We start from the raw sequence: 13,682 nt of genomic DNA, 5'->3' as shown, positions 1-13,682 counted from the left end.
TCCTGTGACGATCTGAATAATCCTTCCAAGTTGAATCCACCAGAGGGGGACTGTCATAACTCTCCTGTGACGATCTGAAGGATCAGGTTACAGTGGGTCGTCTCTACAGCGTGTTCTCTCTCGTAGAGGGGAATGTCATGACTCTCCTGTGATGATCTGAAGGATCAGGTTACAGTGGGTCCTCTCTACAGCGTGTTCTCTCTCGTAGAGGGGAATGTCATGACTCTCCTGTGATGATCTGAAGGATCAGGTTACAGTGGGTCCTCTCTACAGCGTGTTCTCTCTCGTAGAGGGGAATGTCATGACTCTCCTGTGATGACATGATCTCTCGTAGAGGGGAATGTCATGACTCTCCTGTGACGATCTGAAGGATCAGGTTACAGTGGGTCCTCTCTACAGCGTGTTCTCTCTCGTAGAGGGGAATGTCATGACTCTCCTGTGATGATCTGATCTCTCGTAGAGGGGAATGTCATGACTCTCCTGTGACGATCTGAAGGATCAGGTTACAGTGGGTCCTCTCTACAGCGTGTTCTCTCTCGTAGAGGGGAATGTCATGACTCTCCTGTGACGGTCTGAAGGATCAGGTTACAGTGGGTCCTCTCTACAGCGTGTTCTCTCTCGTAGAGGGGAATGTCATGACTCTCCTGTGACGATCTGAAGGATCAGGTTACAGTGGGTCCTCTCTACAGCGTGTTCTCTCTCGTAGAGGGGAATGTCATGACTCTCCTGTGACGATCTGAAGGATCAGGTTACAGTGGGTCCTCTCTACAGCGTGTTCTCTCTCGTAGAGGGGAATGTCATGACTCTCCTGTGATGATCTGAAGGATCAGGTTACAGTGGGTCCTCTCTACAGCGTGTTCTCTCTCGTAGAGGGGAATGTCATGACTCTCCTGTGATGACATGATCTCTCTTAGAGGGGAATGTCATGACTCTCCTGTGACGATCTGAAGGATCAGGTTACAGTGGGTCCTCTCTACAGCGTGTTCTCTCTCGTAGAGGGGAATGTCATGACTCTCCTGTGATGATCTGTAGGATCAGGTTACAGTGGGTCCTCTCTACAGCGTGTTCTCTCTCGTAGAGGGGAATGTCATGACTCTCCTGTGATGATCTGATCTCTCGTAGAGGGGAATGTCATGACTCTCCTGTGACGATCTGAAGGATCAGGTTACAGTGGGTCCTCTCTACAGCGTGTTCTCTCTCGTAGAGGGGAATGTCATGACTCTCCTGTGACGGTCTGAAGGATCAGGTTACAGTGGGTCCTCTCTACAGCGTGTTCTCTCTCATAGAGGGGAATGTCATGACTCTCCTGTGACGATCTGAAGGATCAGGTTACAGTGGGTCCTCTCTACAGCGTGTTCTCTCTCGTAGAGGGGAATGTCATGACTCTCCTGTGACGATCTGAAGGATCAGGTTACAGTGGGTCCTCTCTACAGCGTGTTCTCTCTCGTAGAGGGGAATGTCATGACTCTCCTGTGACGATCTGAAGGATCAGGTTACAGTGGGTCCTCTCTACAGCGTGTTCTCTCTCGTAGAGGGGAATGTCATGACTCTCCTGTGATGATCTGAAGGATCAGGTTACAGTGGGTCCTCTCTACAGCGTGTTCTCTCTCGTAGAGGGGAATGTCATGACTCTCCTGTGATGATCTGAAGGATCAGGTTACAGTGGGTCCTCTCTACAGCGTGTTCTCTCTCGTAGAGGGGAATGTCATGACTCTCCTGTGATGATCTGAAGGATCAGGTTACAGTGGGTCCTCTCTACAGCGTGTTCTCTCTCGTAGAGGGGAATGTCATGACTCTCCTGTGATGATCTGAAGGATCAGGTTACAGTGGGTCCTCTCTACAGCGTGTTCTCTCTCGTAGAGGGGAATGTCATGACTCTCCTGTGATGATCTGAAGGATCAGGTTACAGTGGGTCCTCTCTACAGCGTGTTCTCTCTCATAGAGGGGAATGTCATGACTCTCCTGTGACGATCTGATCTCTCGTAGAGGGGAATGTCATGACTCTCCTGTGACGATCTGAAGGATCAGGTTACAGTGGGTCCTCTCTACAGCGTGTTCTCTCTCGTAGAGGGGGAGAGCGGGAAGTCGGCTGTTTTATGGTGGTCATATAATACACTGCCCCTATGCTCTGGTGGTTAAATGGTTAATAACTAAAACTCTATAGGTCACGGAAACCATACTGCTGTAGTTTTGGCTACACGGCTGGAAATGGTTCAACTCTGAGACTATTGATCACTACAGAATAAGAGTAAATCCTAGACGTATAATTACTAGTCTGCAGCTGGAAATTATGTAAGTCTAGGACAAGAATACCGACAACCGCCGAAACATCTATTCTATGCGTCAACCACGGGTACACCTGACGTATCCATTATGAACACAACCAAAGACTTTCTGTCGATTGACTCTCCAGCAGACAGACCGGATTCCAACAGAGAAGACAACAACGACATACGGGCGTAAATATATACATTGCAATTATTCTCAAATGAGCGGTGGTCTACGTGCAAAGGATTAGCATTTCAATTAATACAATTATTAACTGTGTGTAGTGAATTCATTTTGTCTTTCCCGCTCTTTCTCAGTCCCCACCCTTCCTTTGTCTACCAAGCCGTCATATCAGCTTCGTCTGCTAGGGACTTTTTCTTTGTATCATGTAGTAACCCAGATATCTACTGTTTGTTTGTTATGTAATTCTGTGTGATTATTTACTTAGTTAGTAAATAAATAATTATGCCAATTTGTATATCGCTGATTCGTGATTTAGGCTAGGGTTCGTGCAGATATTCAAGGGTTTGTGACGTTCAGTAATGAGAACTGATGAGCTAATAATAATGCATGAATGAAAATGACTAATCGATAAGATATGAAAATATCTGAAGAGTTATATTTGGGAAATTGACACTTTGTAAACATAATTTTTCCATGGTGCCCCGACTTCCTAGTTAATTAAAGTTACATGATTAGTTTAATTGCGTAATTAAATTACACAGAGAATTTATTTGATAAAATAACAGTCTTCACTTTTAATGATAGTCCAGACATGACACAGAGAATGTAATACTACTTGTTCACTCAGTCTGCACCAACTGCTTCACATAAGACACAGTAGGCAGAATATCCAGACACTAGGAATGTAGTTGGATGAGTATCACTTCCGATGCCTCCTGCTGTGGCACAAAGTATACTATATAAAGTTAAATTGAACCTCTCAACATGTTTCAAGTTCCCAATGTATAATCACATTCATTGTGACTCTGAGGATTTTGCCTCTGTATAAATGGCAGCCTTGGGGCTCTGCGTGGCAGTTACAGTAGCTTGATGGTCACTGCAGAGGGTGACTGTTGTATTGAGGTTGGCGTGTTGTATTGAGTGATACTGATAAGAAACAACCTCTTCTCTAACATGTCCTCCCAATCCTGTTCTGTCAAAGTTTCCACAGCACAGCTTCGGGGCACACTGCTTCCCACAGGACAGATCACAGACGTAAATATTAGATTCAAAGTTAACAGTAACAAACTCTGGTTGAACTGTCGTGGCATGGATACCCTCATCATGAAAGAGGCCTTTGATTCGCATGGCCACATCCATGTAGGAAGCTGGGTTTAGGCATTTGATGTGTGCCGTGGCAATGATCCTGCTCCCTGCCAGCTGCCAGATGTGTAGGTCGTGGACAGCCAACACACCATCCAGGCCCCTGAGCCTCCCCAGCAGCTGGGGCATGTCTATCTGTTTAGGAACAGTCTGCAGGAGGATGAGGACTGACTCCTTCAGGAGAGGGAAGGTGGTATAGAGTAAGAAGCCCGCCATAATGATGCAGAGTGTGGGGTCGAGGTAGAGCACCCAGCAAGGGCCAGCGAGGTGCACTGTAGTCTGGGTACTACTACCAAGCATGGTGATCAGTGTAACATTGACATGTTGTTGGTGGTGGTCAGTGTAGTCGTGGCTGTTGTAGCATGGGTTGACACAGGTCTCTCCAGCATGGCAAGGCTGCCACACGTAGGTGAAGGTTAGAGCGTTGACCACAACAATTACAGAGCTGAGGGCATCACCCAGCATGTGGAGGAAGACACCCTGCATGTTGAGCTGTGAAGCAGAGTCATGATGGCTCTCGTTCCAATCCTCCAGGGTGATGTCCTTCATGTGGACCACAAGGTTGTCCTTATTGGGGATTTCTGTGGAGTATTGAACATAAAAGACCTGATTGGTGATAACATATGACATGGAGTACAAGGAGTAGAATGTTAACACAAATAGACTGGTACCCAGGCTAAGCATAAGAATCCTGAATGATGAATAATACAGGCCTTTATACAAAGACCCTTCTATACGTTCTCATTTATATATGCCTACCCTCATTTTCCCTCTAACTATTAGGCTACCTTGTATTCATCTACAAACAGATTAGGGCAACAGATTAGACCAGCAGGTAGTTTAGCAGTTAAGAGCGATAGGCCAGTAAACAAAAGGTTTCTGGTTTGAATCCCTGAGCTGGTGAAAAATCTTTCAATGTGCCCTTGAGCAAGGTGTTTAACCCTAATTGCGCATGTAAGTTGCTCTGGATAAGAGTGTCTACTAAAAATGTAATACAAATTAATTTGCAGGATTGTGACCTCTGTTGGATTTTTAACTAACATGCTAGCAGTTACCATAGACTTCCAGTCATTGCGCTAACGCTAGTTAGCAACGTCCTTCAAACTGCACGCAGAGACATAAAAATGCCATCCACGAGTTCATCTGACTCTGGGCAAGTAGATAAAGGGCTTCACTGCCAAAATCCTGAAGTATCCCTTTAAACAGTGGTACATTCATTTCCCTTCACTAAACATTGTGTTATTTGATGATCACAAAGAACATTACTCATACAGCAACAATTATCAAACAACTACAAAAGAAAAGGTAAATACAACAGACATACCGTGATCTCCTCCTGGACCTGCTCTGAGATCCCCTGTCTTCAGACTGCAATCAAACAGGATAGGCCTACTGGTTTCATCGTCAAAGGATTCTCTCCCCACTCTCTCGGATTTGTGAAGTGTGTTAATTCCATGAGAGCCACCATGCGAGTGACCGTATCCTGCGTGTTCGTGGAACAACAAAAGACCGAGCAAGTTTACAAGAAGTCCCGCAGCTCCAACTCCAATAACCACTCGGGGACTTTCAATCTCGTGAGGCACTGTGAACCGCTCGCCTGCCTCAATACTGATGGTAAAGCACATGGCAGTTAGGAATACGGCGTTGACCAGAGCACCCATCACTTCTGCTCTGATCCATCCGAAAGTATTTTGACTCGTTGCTTGAGTTTTCTCAGAGAAGTGCACAGCAATCAGGGCCACAACCAGGGCAATGACACCCGGCAGCATATGGAAAGAGTATGACAGCATTGACAGGGAAGCAGTCATACGGCTGACGACAACCTCAACAATGAAAAACGCAAAAGTAATGGACAGCATGCAGAGCAGTCGGAGACGATTTCGTTCCCAAGCCATTTTCACCGCAGCAATATAAGAGTCGAACAAAAATTGGTCGAGTATCTTCAAACTATCTTGCGAGTTGTAGTGGCAAACTAGCACCTTGGACAGCAACCAAACCGGTCGCCAGGGGCAACTTGTAGAAGCAACGGCTTGTTTCCCTCGTGCTTCATTGACCAAATGGCATGCAACCATGTTAGTAACTAACTATATGTTCTTAAATGTGATGTTTTGGTGCCTCTAGGGTCATTCAGAAACCTGGTTGAGGACCTTATTACTGATGAATGTGTGTTTTTTTATGACCATGTTTTTCTTTTTGCTTGCATTTATATTTTGATGTGTGTATTTTCTGTAATTTATGTAATTTGGGGTTTATCTGTAAAAGAGACCTTGGTGTCAAGACTCCCTGATAAAATAAAGGTTAAATAAAATACAAAATGTTACACAACTGAAGTGGATTAGTGCTGTTTGCTGAGAGCTGATGCACCAAAATAATCATCCATTACACTTTTTGTTGCAGTATTTGATGAAGTTTCAATTTGTTAGTTCGTATAAATCACAAATTACACAATCTATCATATGGGTTTAGTTAGGCTATATGTTGATTATCAACATTTATTTTCATTTCACCACCACAAGGTGGTGGCAAAAGACAACTACGAGAGATGTTTGAGATGCTGTTCTCTGTTCGTCTATATTTCCAGCCGGCGTTGCTCTCGTCTCGTGAGGAGGAGGACACTGATATTCGCTGTCAAGTATTTGACCAATAAGGGGGCAGGAAGTATGGCCTATCGGTCACGTATAGCAAAATGGGCCCAATCAAATGTTAATACTCCACATAGCAACCCCAATCACAGCTGAAGGGGGGCTTGGTCTTGAAGGTGTAGTAGTGGTTACCCCTCCCCCTCTAAGCTGTCTTGTTTTGACACATTTTTGTTTTGCTTGACAAGCTAACCCAATTTTTTTCAATCAAAGCTAGCTGGTCAACACCACATTGAAACTAAATATAGCTAGCTACATGTGTTTCTGTAATTTCAAACGATCTAAGTAATGTTACTGATGTGCTAGCCAGCAAGTGTATCGTTGGGCACATTTGGAATACAATGCCATCTTCGATGGAAGGATCTTCTAGAGAAGGTGAACCGTTTACTGTGAAACATGAGCTGAAAAATGGTAAGTTGTCCAGCTAGCTATATTTCTAACTAGCTAACGTTAGATAATAATGTTAGATTAATTTATCTAGCTACTAAATTTGCTGACGGTGATTAACGTTAGCTATCTAAATAACCGGTTAGCTAGTTAATGAAATGGCAACGGTTAGCTAATTTAGCTAGCTACACTAGCTAACGTTACTCTGCCGCTGGGATTTGCAAGTGCAGTCTGTCAAATCCCAAAAAGGCAGGTAAAGTATCAAGCCATGCGATTTGCTAAGCAAACTAAGTTAACTTGACCGTCGCCATGCAGGCTCATGTTTCAAAACTGTGACATTAGTTATCATTCAGTCCACAAAATGACAAGTACAAAACATCAAACATTAGCTAACCCTTGGAAGTAGAAGACCGACGTGCGCTTGACAGGGGAGTGTTGGCCAATAGCTCATGTTTGCTAGCTAGCTGTATGTGTAAACCTGTTTTCCATTCGTTGCGGTAGTTACATAACAGTAGTAGGTAATATGCCTATTCGCGTCTTGTGTTCCGCCATGGTGGTTGTTTTGTTCGGCTGTCATTATTCCATGGATGTCAGGCGAGAGAACCTTGAGTGAGACCTGTCATCTGAGTTGCATCTTCAGTTGTTGCATACACTGCCCTGTCTGTCTTTCAAGTTTCCATTATCACACCCCATCATGGATTTTGGAGGATGTCACAATGGAATCATTTATTGCAAGTAAAATTGAACGGTTTTCTGTTGCTACTAAGAATGTCATCTTTATTAGCTTCATGTGATGTTACTCTGATTATGCCGACCAATGCTTGGCAGTGTAATTACTATTAATTGATAGTCATATCCATGATCCAACATACATATGAATACTTAATTACAGCATTTTCCAAATCTTCCATCTAGCTCACTTCACTAAGCGTTGAGATCGCAGCGACTGTAAAGTAAAAAACAGCCCTCTGAGGAAAGCCTGACTAGTGAAGGGCACCGCACCACCAATGCATCCATCCTAGTAACACACATGCACTCCAATTAAACAAGATAAATAGAGGATGCCCCTGTGAGGTTCTCGAGGCACATCACTCTGTTTCCTCTAGATAGGAAGGTGGCCCCATTTCTGCCAAATATCTATCTACGATGCTAGCTCAATCTCAGCACTATGCAGCCTCAGCATTATTGCTGAGTCGTTTCTTAGCTGAGCAGCAGTCCACACTGTGTGAGAGTGATGTGCATGGGCTTATTAGGCTAAGGCTACATACAAGCTTCCCTCTCTCACCTATCCCTGTCTCTATCTCTTATCTCTCCTCTCTCTCTCTTATCTTTCCTGTCTTTCTATCTCTCTCGCTTGCTCCCGCTCTCTCTCTGCCCTTAATGTGTTTGTGCACAAAGCATTAGTAGCAATCATTGTTGATCTCTCTCTCTCTCTCCCCTCCCCCTCCCCTTAATGTGTTTGTGCACAAAGCATTAGTAGCCAACATTGTTGATATCTCTCTCTCGCTCCCCTCCCCTCCCCTTAATGTGTATGTGCACAAAGCACTATCAGCCATCATTGTTGATATCTGCATGCAAAGTGTAGTGATCTATTCCAGGCTGTGTCTGAATATAATATGCCCGTGTTCTAGATTAGAGGTCAGTTTAGTTGGTACCAATGCTTTAGCCAGCTGTAAAAACACAGAAAGAAGTTGTCATGCAGGAACCCAGGAGGAATAATAAATAAATCAAGTGTTTTCAAAAACAGGGGTGTTGAAGAGCGAGAAATAAATTGTCTCACTGAAAATAAAAAAAATTGTTTTAGCTCACAGCTGTGTCTGTTTTCTGCTTTAGATAGCCTGTGCTACAGCAGTCCTTCCTATTTAGCCTATTTTGTTACAATGTGCCCTGTCCTTGAATGTTGTTTTAATGGGTGAAGTTGCATCACACATGTTCTGTTCTCATACACTAGGTGGCTTCCCAGTTTATAACTCTGACCTTGCCTTTAATGATCATCATCAACCTGTGGGTCATGTGTTTGTATGAGTTTTGTGTTGATTTTAAGGATGGGCCGAGGACTGAAGTCTCCACAAAATATACAGTGCCTTGCAAAAGTATTGAGACCCCTTGGATTTCTTCACAGTTTGTGTTAGAAAGTGGGATTAAAATTGATTTAAATGTAAAAAAAAAATCTACACAAAAAATGAAAAATATACACCTACTCATTCAAGGGTTTTTCTTTATTTTTACTATTTTCTACAGTTGATGTTGAGATGTGTCTGTTACTTAAACTTTGACATTTCTGAGGCTGGTAACTCTGCTGCAGAGGATAAGTTCATTAGAGGTAACTCTGGGTCTTCCATTCCTGTGGCGTTCCTCATGAGAGTTTCATCATAGCGCTTTATGGTTTTTGCGACAGCACTTGAAGAAACTTTCAAAGTTCTTGAAATGTTCCTCATTGACTGACCTTCATGTCTTAAAGTAATGATGGACTGTCGTTTCTCTTTGCTTATTTGAGCTGTTCTTGCCATATTATGGACTTGGTCTTTTACCAAATAGGGCTATCTTCTGTATACCACAACACAACTGATTGGCTCAAACACATTAAGAAGGAAAGAACTTCCACAAGTTAACTTTTAACAAGGCACACCTGTTAATTGAAATGCATTCCAGGTTGAAGAGAATGCATGAAGCTGGTTGAGAGAATGCCAAGAGTGTGCAAAGCTGTCATCAAGGCAAAGGGTGGCTACTTTGAAGAATCTAAAATATACTTTGATTTGTTTAACACTTTCTTTGGTTACTACATGATTCCATATGTGTTATTTCATAGTTTTTATGTCTTCACTATTATTCTACAATGTAGAAGATAGAAAAGAAAAATCCTTGAATGAGTTGGTGTGTCCAGACTCTATAAGTAACATCATAGAGATTTGAACATACATTTTTGATGATTTGGACATGAAGTGTGAAAATGCAAGTATAGGTACAATTGACTTACATTGGATTTGTGCTAAAAAGAGAGCATTTGAAATATTGGACAACAAAAGCAAAGCATGGATTTCTGTCATACCTTGTCCAAAAACTGCTTACAGGGTAAGGAAACCAATTTGTCATTTTGTAATCTGGTTTAACTATCCCTTTAACATCGAGGGGGAGGGGTGGTCAGAACCTGTGAATATCAGGATGTAGGATGGGACATAAACCGATCAACTTAAATTACACATTTTTTTGAACAATGTGGGGGAAAAAACATCACCAAATTCACTGGGAATACATTACATAGGTTTAAGAGACAATACTTTTCAAATAAAATTTTATTTGTCACATACACATGGTTAGCAGATGTTAATGCGAGTGTAGCGAAATGCTTGTGCTTCTAGTTCCGACAATGCAGTAATAACCAACAAGTAATCTAACTAACAATTCCAAAACTACTGTCTTATACACACAAGTGTAAGGGGATAAAGAATATGTACATAAAGATATATGAATGAGTGATGGTACAGAGCGGCATAGGCAAGATACAGTAGATGGTATCGAGTACAGTATATACATATGAGATGAGTATGTAAACAAAGTGGCATAGTTTAAAGTGGCTAGTGATACATGTATTACATAAAGATGCAGTAGATGATATAGAGTACAGTATATACATATACATATGAGATGAATAATGTAGGGTGTGTAAACATTATATTAGGTAGCATTGTTTAAAGTGGCTAGTGATATATTTTACATCATTTCCCATCAATTCCCATTATTAAAGTGGCTGGAGTTGAGTCAGTGTGTTGGCAGCAGCCACTCAATGTTAGTGGTGGCTGTTTAACAGTCTGATGGCCTTGAGATAGAAGCTGTTTTTCAGTCTCTCGGTCCCAGCTTTGATGCACCTGTACTGACCTCGCCTTCTGGATGATAGCGGGGTGAACAGGCAGTGGCTCGGGTGGTTGTTGTCCTTGATGATCTTTATGTCCTTCCTGTAACATCGGGTGGTGTAGGTGTCCTGGAGGGCAGGTAGTTTGCCCCCGTGATGCGTTGTGCAGACCTCACTACCCTCTGGAGAGCCTTACGGTTGTGGGCGGAGCAGTTGCCATACCAGGGGGTGATACAGCCCGCCAGGATGCTCTCGATTGTGCATCTGTAGAAGTTTGTGAGTGCTTTTGGAGACAAGCCGAATTTCTTCAGCCTCCTGAGGTTGAAGAGGCGCTGCTGCGCCTTCTTCACGATGCTGTCTGTGTGGGTGGACCAATTCAGTTTGTCTGTGATGTGTATGCCGAGGAACTTAAAACTTGCTACCCTCTCCACTACTGTTCCATCAATGTGGATAGGGGGGTGTTCCCTCTGCTGTTTCCTGAAGTCCACAATCATCTCCTTAGTTTTGTTGACGTTGAGTGTGAGGTTATTTTCCTGACACCACATTCCGAGGGCCCTCACCTCCTCCCAGAAGGCCGTCTCGTCGTTGTTGGTAATCAAGCCTACCACTGTTGTGTCATCCGCAAACTTGATGATTGAGTTGGAGGCGTGCGTGGCCACGCAGTCCTGGGTGAACAGGGAGTACAGGAGAGGGCTCAGAACGCACCCTTGTGGGGCTCCAGTGTTGAGCGGGGTGGAGATGTTGTTGCCTATCCTCACCACCTGGGGGCGGCCCGTCAGGAAGTCCAGTACCCAGTTGCACAGCGCGCGGTCGAGACCCAGGGTCTCGAGCTTGATGACGAGCTTGGAGGGTACTATGGTGTTAAATGCCGAGCTGTAGTCGATCTGACGTTAGGCACTATATTTATGGAATACTATATGAATCCTATAAATGAAAATAGCTTTGAGTGCAATCAATTTTCTTAATTTCTCAGAGATAAAATTATATTTCAACAAAATGTTGCAGGAATGCTTATCCTAACATAAACAATTTCAGAAAAATCAGAGATTATGGGTATCGATCCACCTTATGCTTTTAGAGGTGGAACAACCCTTTACCGACTGGACCCGATTGTGCCCTTCCTCTGTTAATTTTATGTGTGAAGGGATGAGAACTGCGCAAGCTTATCATCTGTGTCAGCCAATTGCAACTCAATAAAACTTAGCGCTTATGTCCAGCTGAAACTGGTTCTGGCCACTCGCATGGCATGTGCCTGCTGCTGAGGACAGAGGGAGAGCAAGTGAGAGCAGCCTTGTCCTTGGCTACTGTTGATTGCGAAGATGGAAGCCTTTTTCATTGAAGTAAAACAAAAGTTAGAAAGAGTATAGTAAACAGAAGCCAGCAAGGGAAATGACCTCCGTGGGGACACGTTTTAATATTGTATTGGACAAAGATGAGAAGAACATTGGTGCTGTCAAGTAGACTGTATGCAACTCGATATTCAGGTTTGATGCAAAAAAAAATTTTAAAGTTTGTTTTCATATTTATTATCATTTGTTTTCTCATTATTATTATTGTATATCATTATTGTTATTATTGAAGGCCTATTTAAGAATCAAATCAAATTGTATTAGTCACATGCTCTGAATACAACAGTAGACCTTACAGTGAAATGCTTACTTACGAGCCCCTAACCAACAATGCAGTTAAAAAATAAAAATAACTAACAAGAATTAAAAATAACAAGTAGTTAAATAACAGCTGTAAAATAACAATAGCAAGACTATATACAGGGGGGTACCGGTACAGAGTCAGTGTGCGGGGGCACCGGTTAGTCAAGGTAATTGAGGTAATATGTACATGTAGGTAGAGTTATTGTGACTATGCAAGTGACTATGCATAGATAACAACAACAACAACAACAACAACAACAACAACAACAACAACAACAACAACAACAGAGTAGCAGCGGTGTAAAATATGGGGTTGGGGGGAAATGCAAATAGTCTGGGTAGCCATTTGATTAGATGTTCAGGAGTCTTATGGCTTCGGGGTATAAGCTGTTTAAAAGCCTCTTGGACCTAGACTTGGAGCTCCGGGTACTGCCTGCCATGCGGTAGCAGAGAGAACAGTCTATGACTAGGGTGGCTGGAGTCTTTGACGATTTTTACAGGCCTTCCTATGACACCGCCTGGTATAGAGGTCATGGATGGCAGGAAGCTTTGCCACAGTGATGTACTGGGCCGGCCATACGCACTACCCTCTGTAGTGCCTTGCGGTCAGAGGCCGAGTAGTTGCCATACCAGGCAGTGATGCAACTAGTCAGGATGCTCTCGATGGTGCAGCTGTAGAACCTTTTGAGAATCTGAGGACCCATGCCAAATCTTTTCAGTCTCCTGAGGGGGAATAGGTTTTGTCGTGCCCTCTTCATGACTGTCTTGGTGTGCTTGGACCGTGTTGGTACGTGTTGGTAATGTGGACACCAAGGAATTTGAAGCTTTCAACCTGCTCCTCTACAGAGAATGGGGGCGTGCTCGGTCCTCATTTTCCTGTAGTCCACAATCATCTCCTTTGTCTTGATCACGTTGAGGGAGAGGTTGTTGTCCTGGCACCACACGGCCAGGTCTCTGACCTCCCTACAGGCTGTCTCGTCGTTGTCAGTGATCAGGCCTACCACTGTTGTGTCATCGGCAAACTTAATGATGGTGTTGGAGTTGTGCCTGGTCGTGCAGTCATGAGTGAACAGGGAGTACAGGATGGGACTGAGCATGCACCCCTGAGGGGCCCCTGTGTTAAGGATCATTGTGGCGGATGTGTTGTTCCCTACCCTTACCACCTGGGGGCGTCCTGTCAGGAAGTCCAGGATCCAGTTGCAAAGGGAGGTGTTTAGTCCCAGGGTCTTTAGCTTATTGATGAGCTTTGAGGACACTATAATGTTGAATGCTGAGCTGTAGTCAATTAATAGCATTCTCACATAGGTGTTCCTTTTGTCCAGGTGGGAAAGGGAAGTGTGGAGATGCAGTCTCTATTCCACATCTGTGGATCTGTTAGGGCGGTATGCAAATTGAAGTGGGTCTAGGGTTTCTGGGATAATGGTGTTGATGTGAGCCATGACCAGCCTTTCAAAGCACTTCATGGCTACAGATGTGAGTACTATGGGTCGGTAGTTATTTTGGCAGGTTACCTTAGTGTTCTTGGGCACTGGGACTATGGTGGCTACTTAAAACATGTTG

General features: G+C 43.6%; 2 protein-coding genes across 3 annotated transcripts in view; one reads left to right on the top strand and one right to left on the bottom strand.

Moving 5' to 3' along the window:
* Positions 1–2,997: 2,997 nt before the first annotated feature.
* On the bottom strand, positions 2,998–5,767 carry LOC110504338 (proton-coupled zinc antiporter SLC30A1-like). The gene is made up of 2 exons (XM_090221274.1): positions 4,937–5,767; positions 2,998–4,175 (listed from the first exon to the last, which is right to left on the bottom strand). Exons 1-2 carry the CDS (start codon positions 5,664–5,666, stop codon positions 3,247–3,249), a joined length of 1,659 nt encoding a protein of 552 aa, XP_090077400.1. The 5' UTR covers positions 5,667–5,767; the 3' UTR covers positions 2,998–3,246.
* A 557-nt stretch (positions 5,768–6,324) lies between these two features.
* Positions 6,325–13,682, top strand: part of LOC110504236 (ribosomal protein S6 kinase alpha-5) — a 56,114-nt gene continuing 48,756 nt past the window's right edge. For both annotated transcript variants that reach the window (XR_016492053.1, XM_090221273.1), the window contains exon 1: positions 6,325–6,644. Coding sequence is in view for 1 of the 2 variants with exons in the window: in XM_090221273.1 (XP_090077399.1) it covers positions 6,575–6,644 (70 nt within the window). In the remaining variant the exon portion in view is untranslated. The remainder of the gene's footprint in view (positions 6,645–13,682) is intronic.

This window comes from Oncorhynchus mykiss, chromosome 25 (assembly GCF_057628025.1).
Source record: "Oncorhynchus mykiss isolate SJ-2025 chromosome 25, ASM5762802v1, whole genome shotgun sequence".
Classification (NCBI taxonomy): domain Eukaryota; kingdom Metazoa; phylum Chordata; class Actinopteri; order Salmoniformes; family Salmonidae; genus Oncorhynchus; species Oncorhynchus mykiss.
Note: the sequence above shows the minus strand (reverse complement) of the source record. Positions and strands in the feature narration are given on the sequence as shown.

Coding starts and splice junctions, on each gene's coding strand:
- LOC110504338 (XM_090221274.1), bottom strand. CDS start 5,666: ATGGTTGCATGCCATTTGGTCAATGAAGCACGAGGGAAACAAGCCGTT. Junction 4,176..4,936: donor GACAGGGGATCTCAGAGCAG/GTCCAGGAGGAG, acceptor AATACTCCACAG/AAATCCCCAATAAGGACAAC.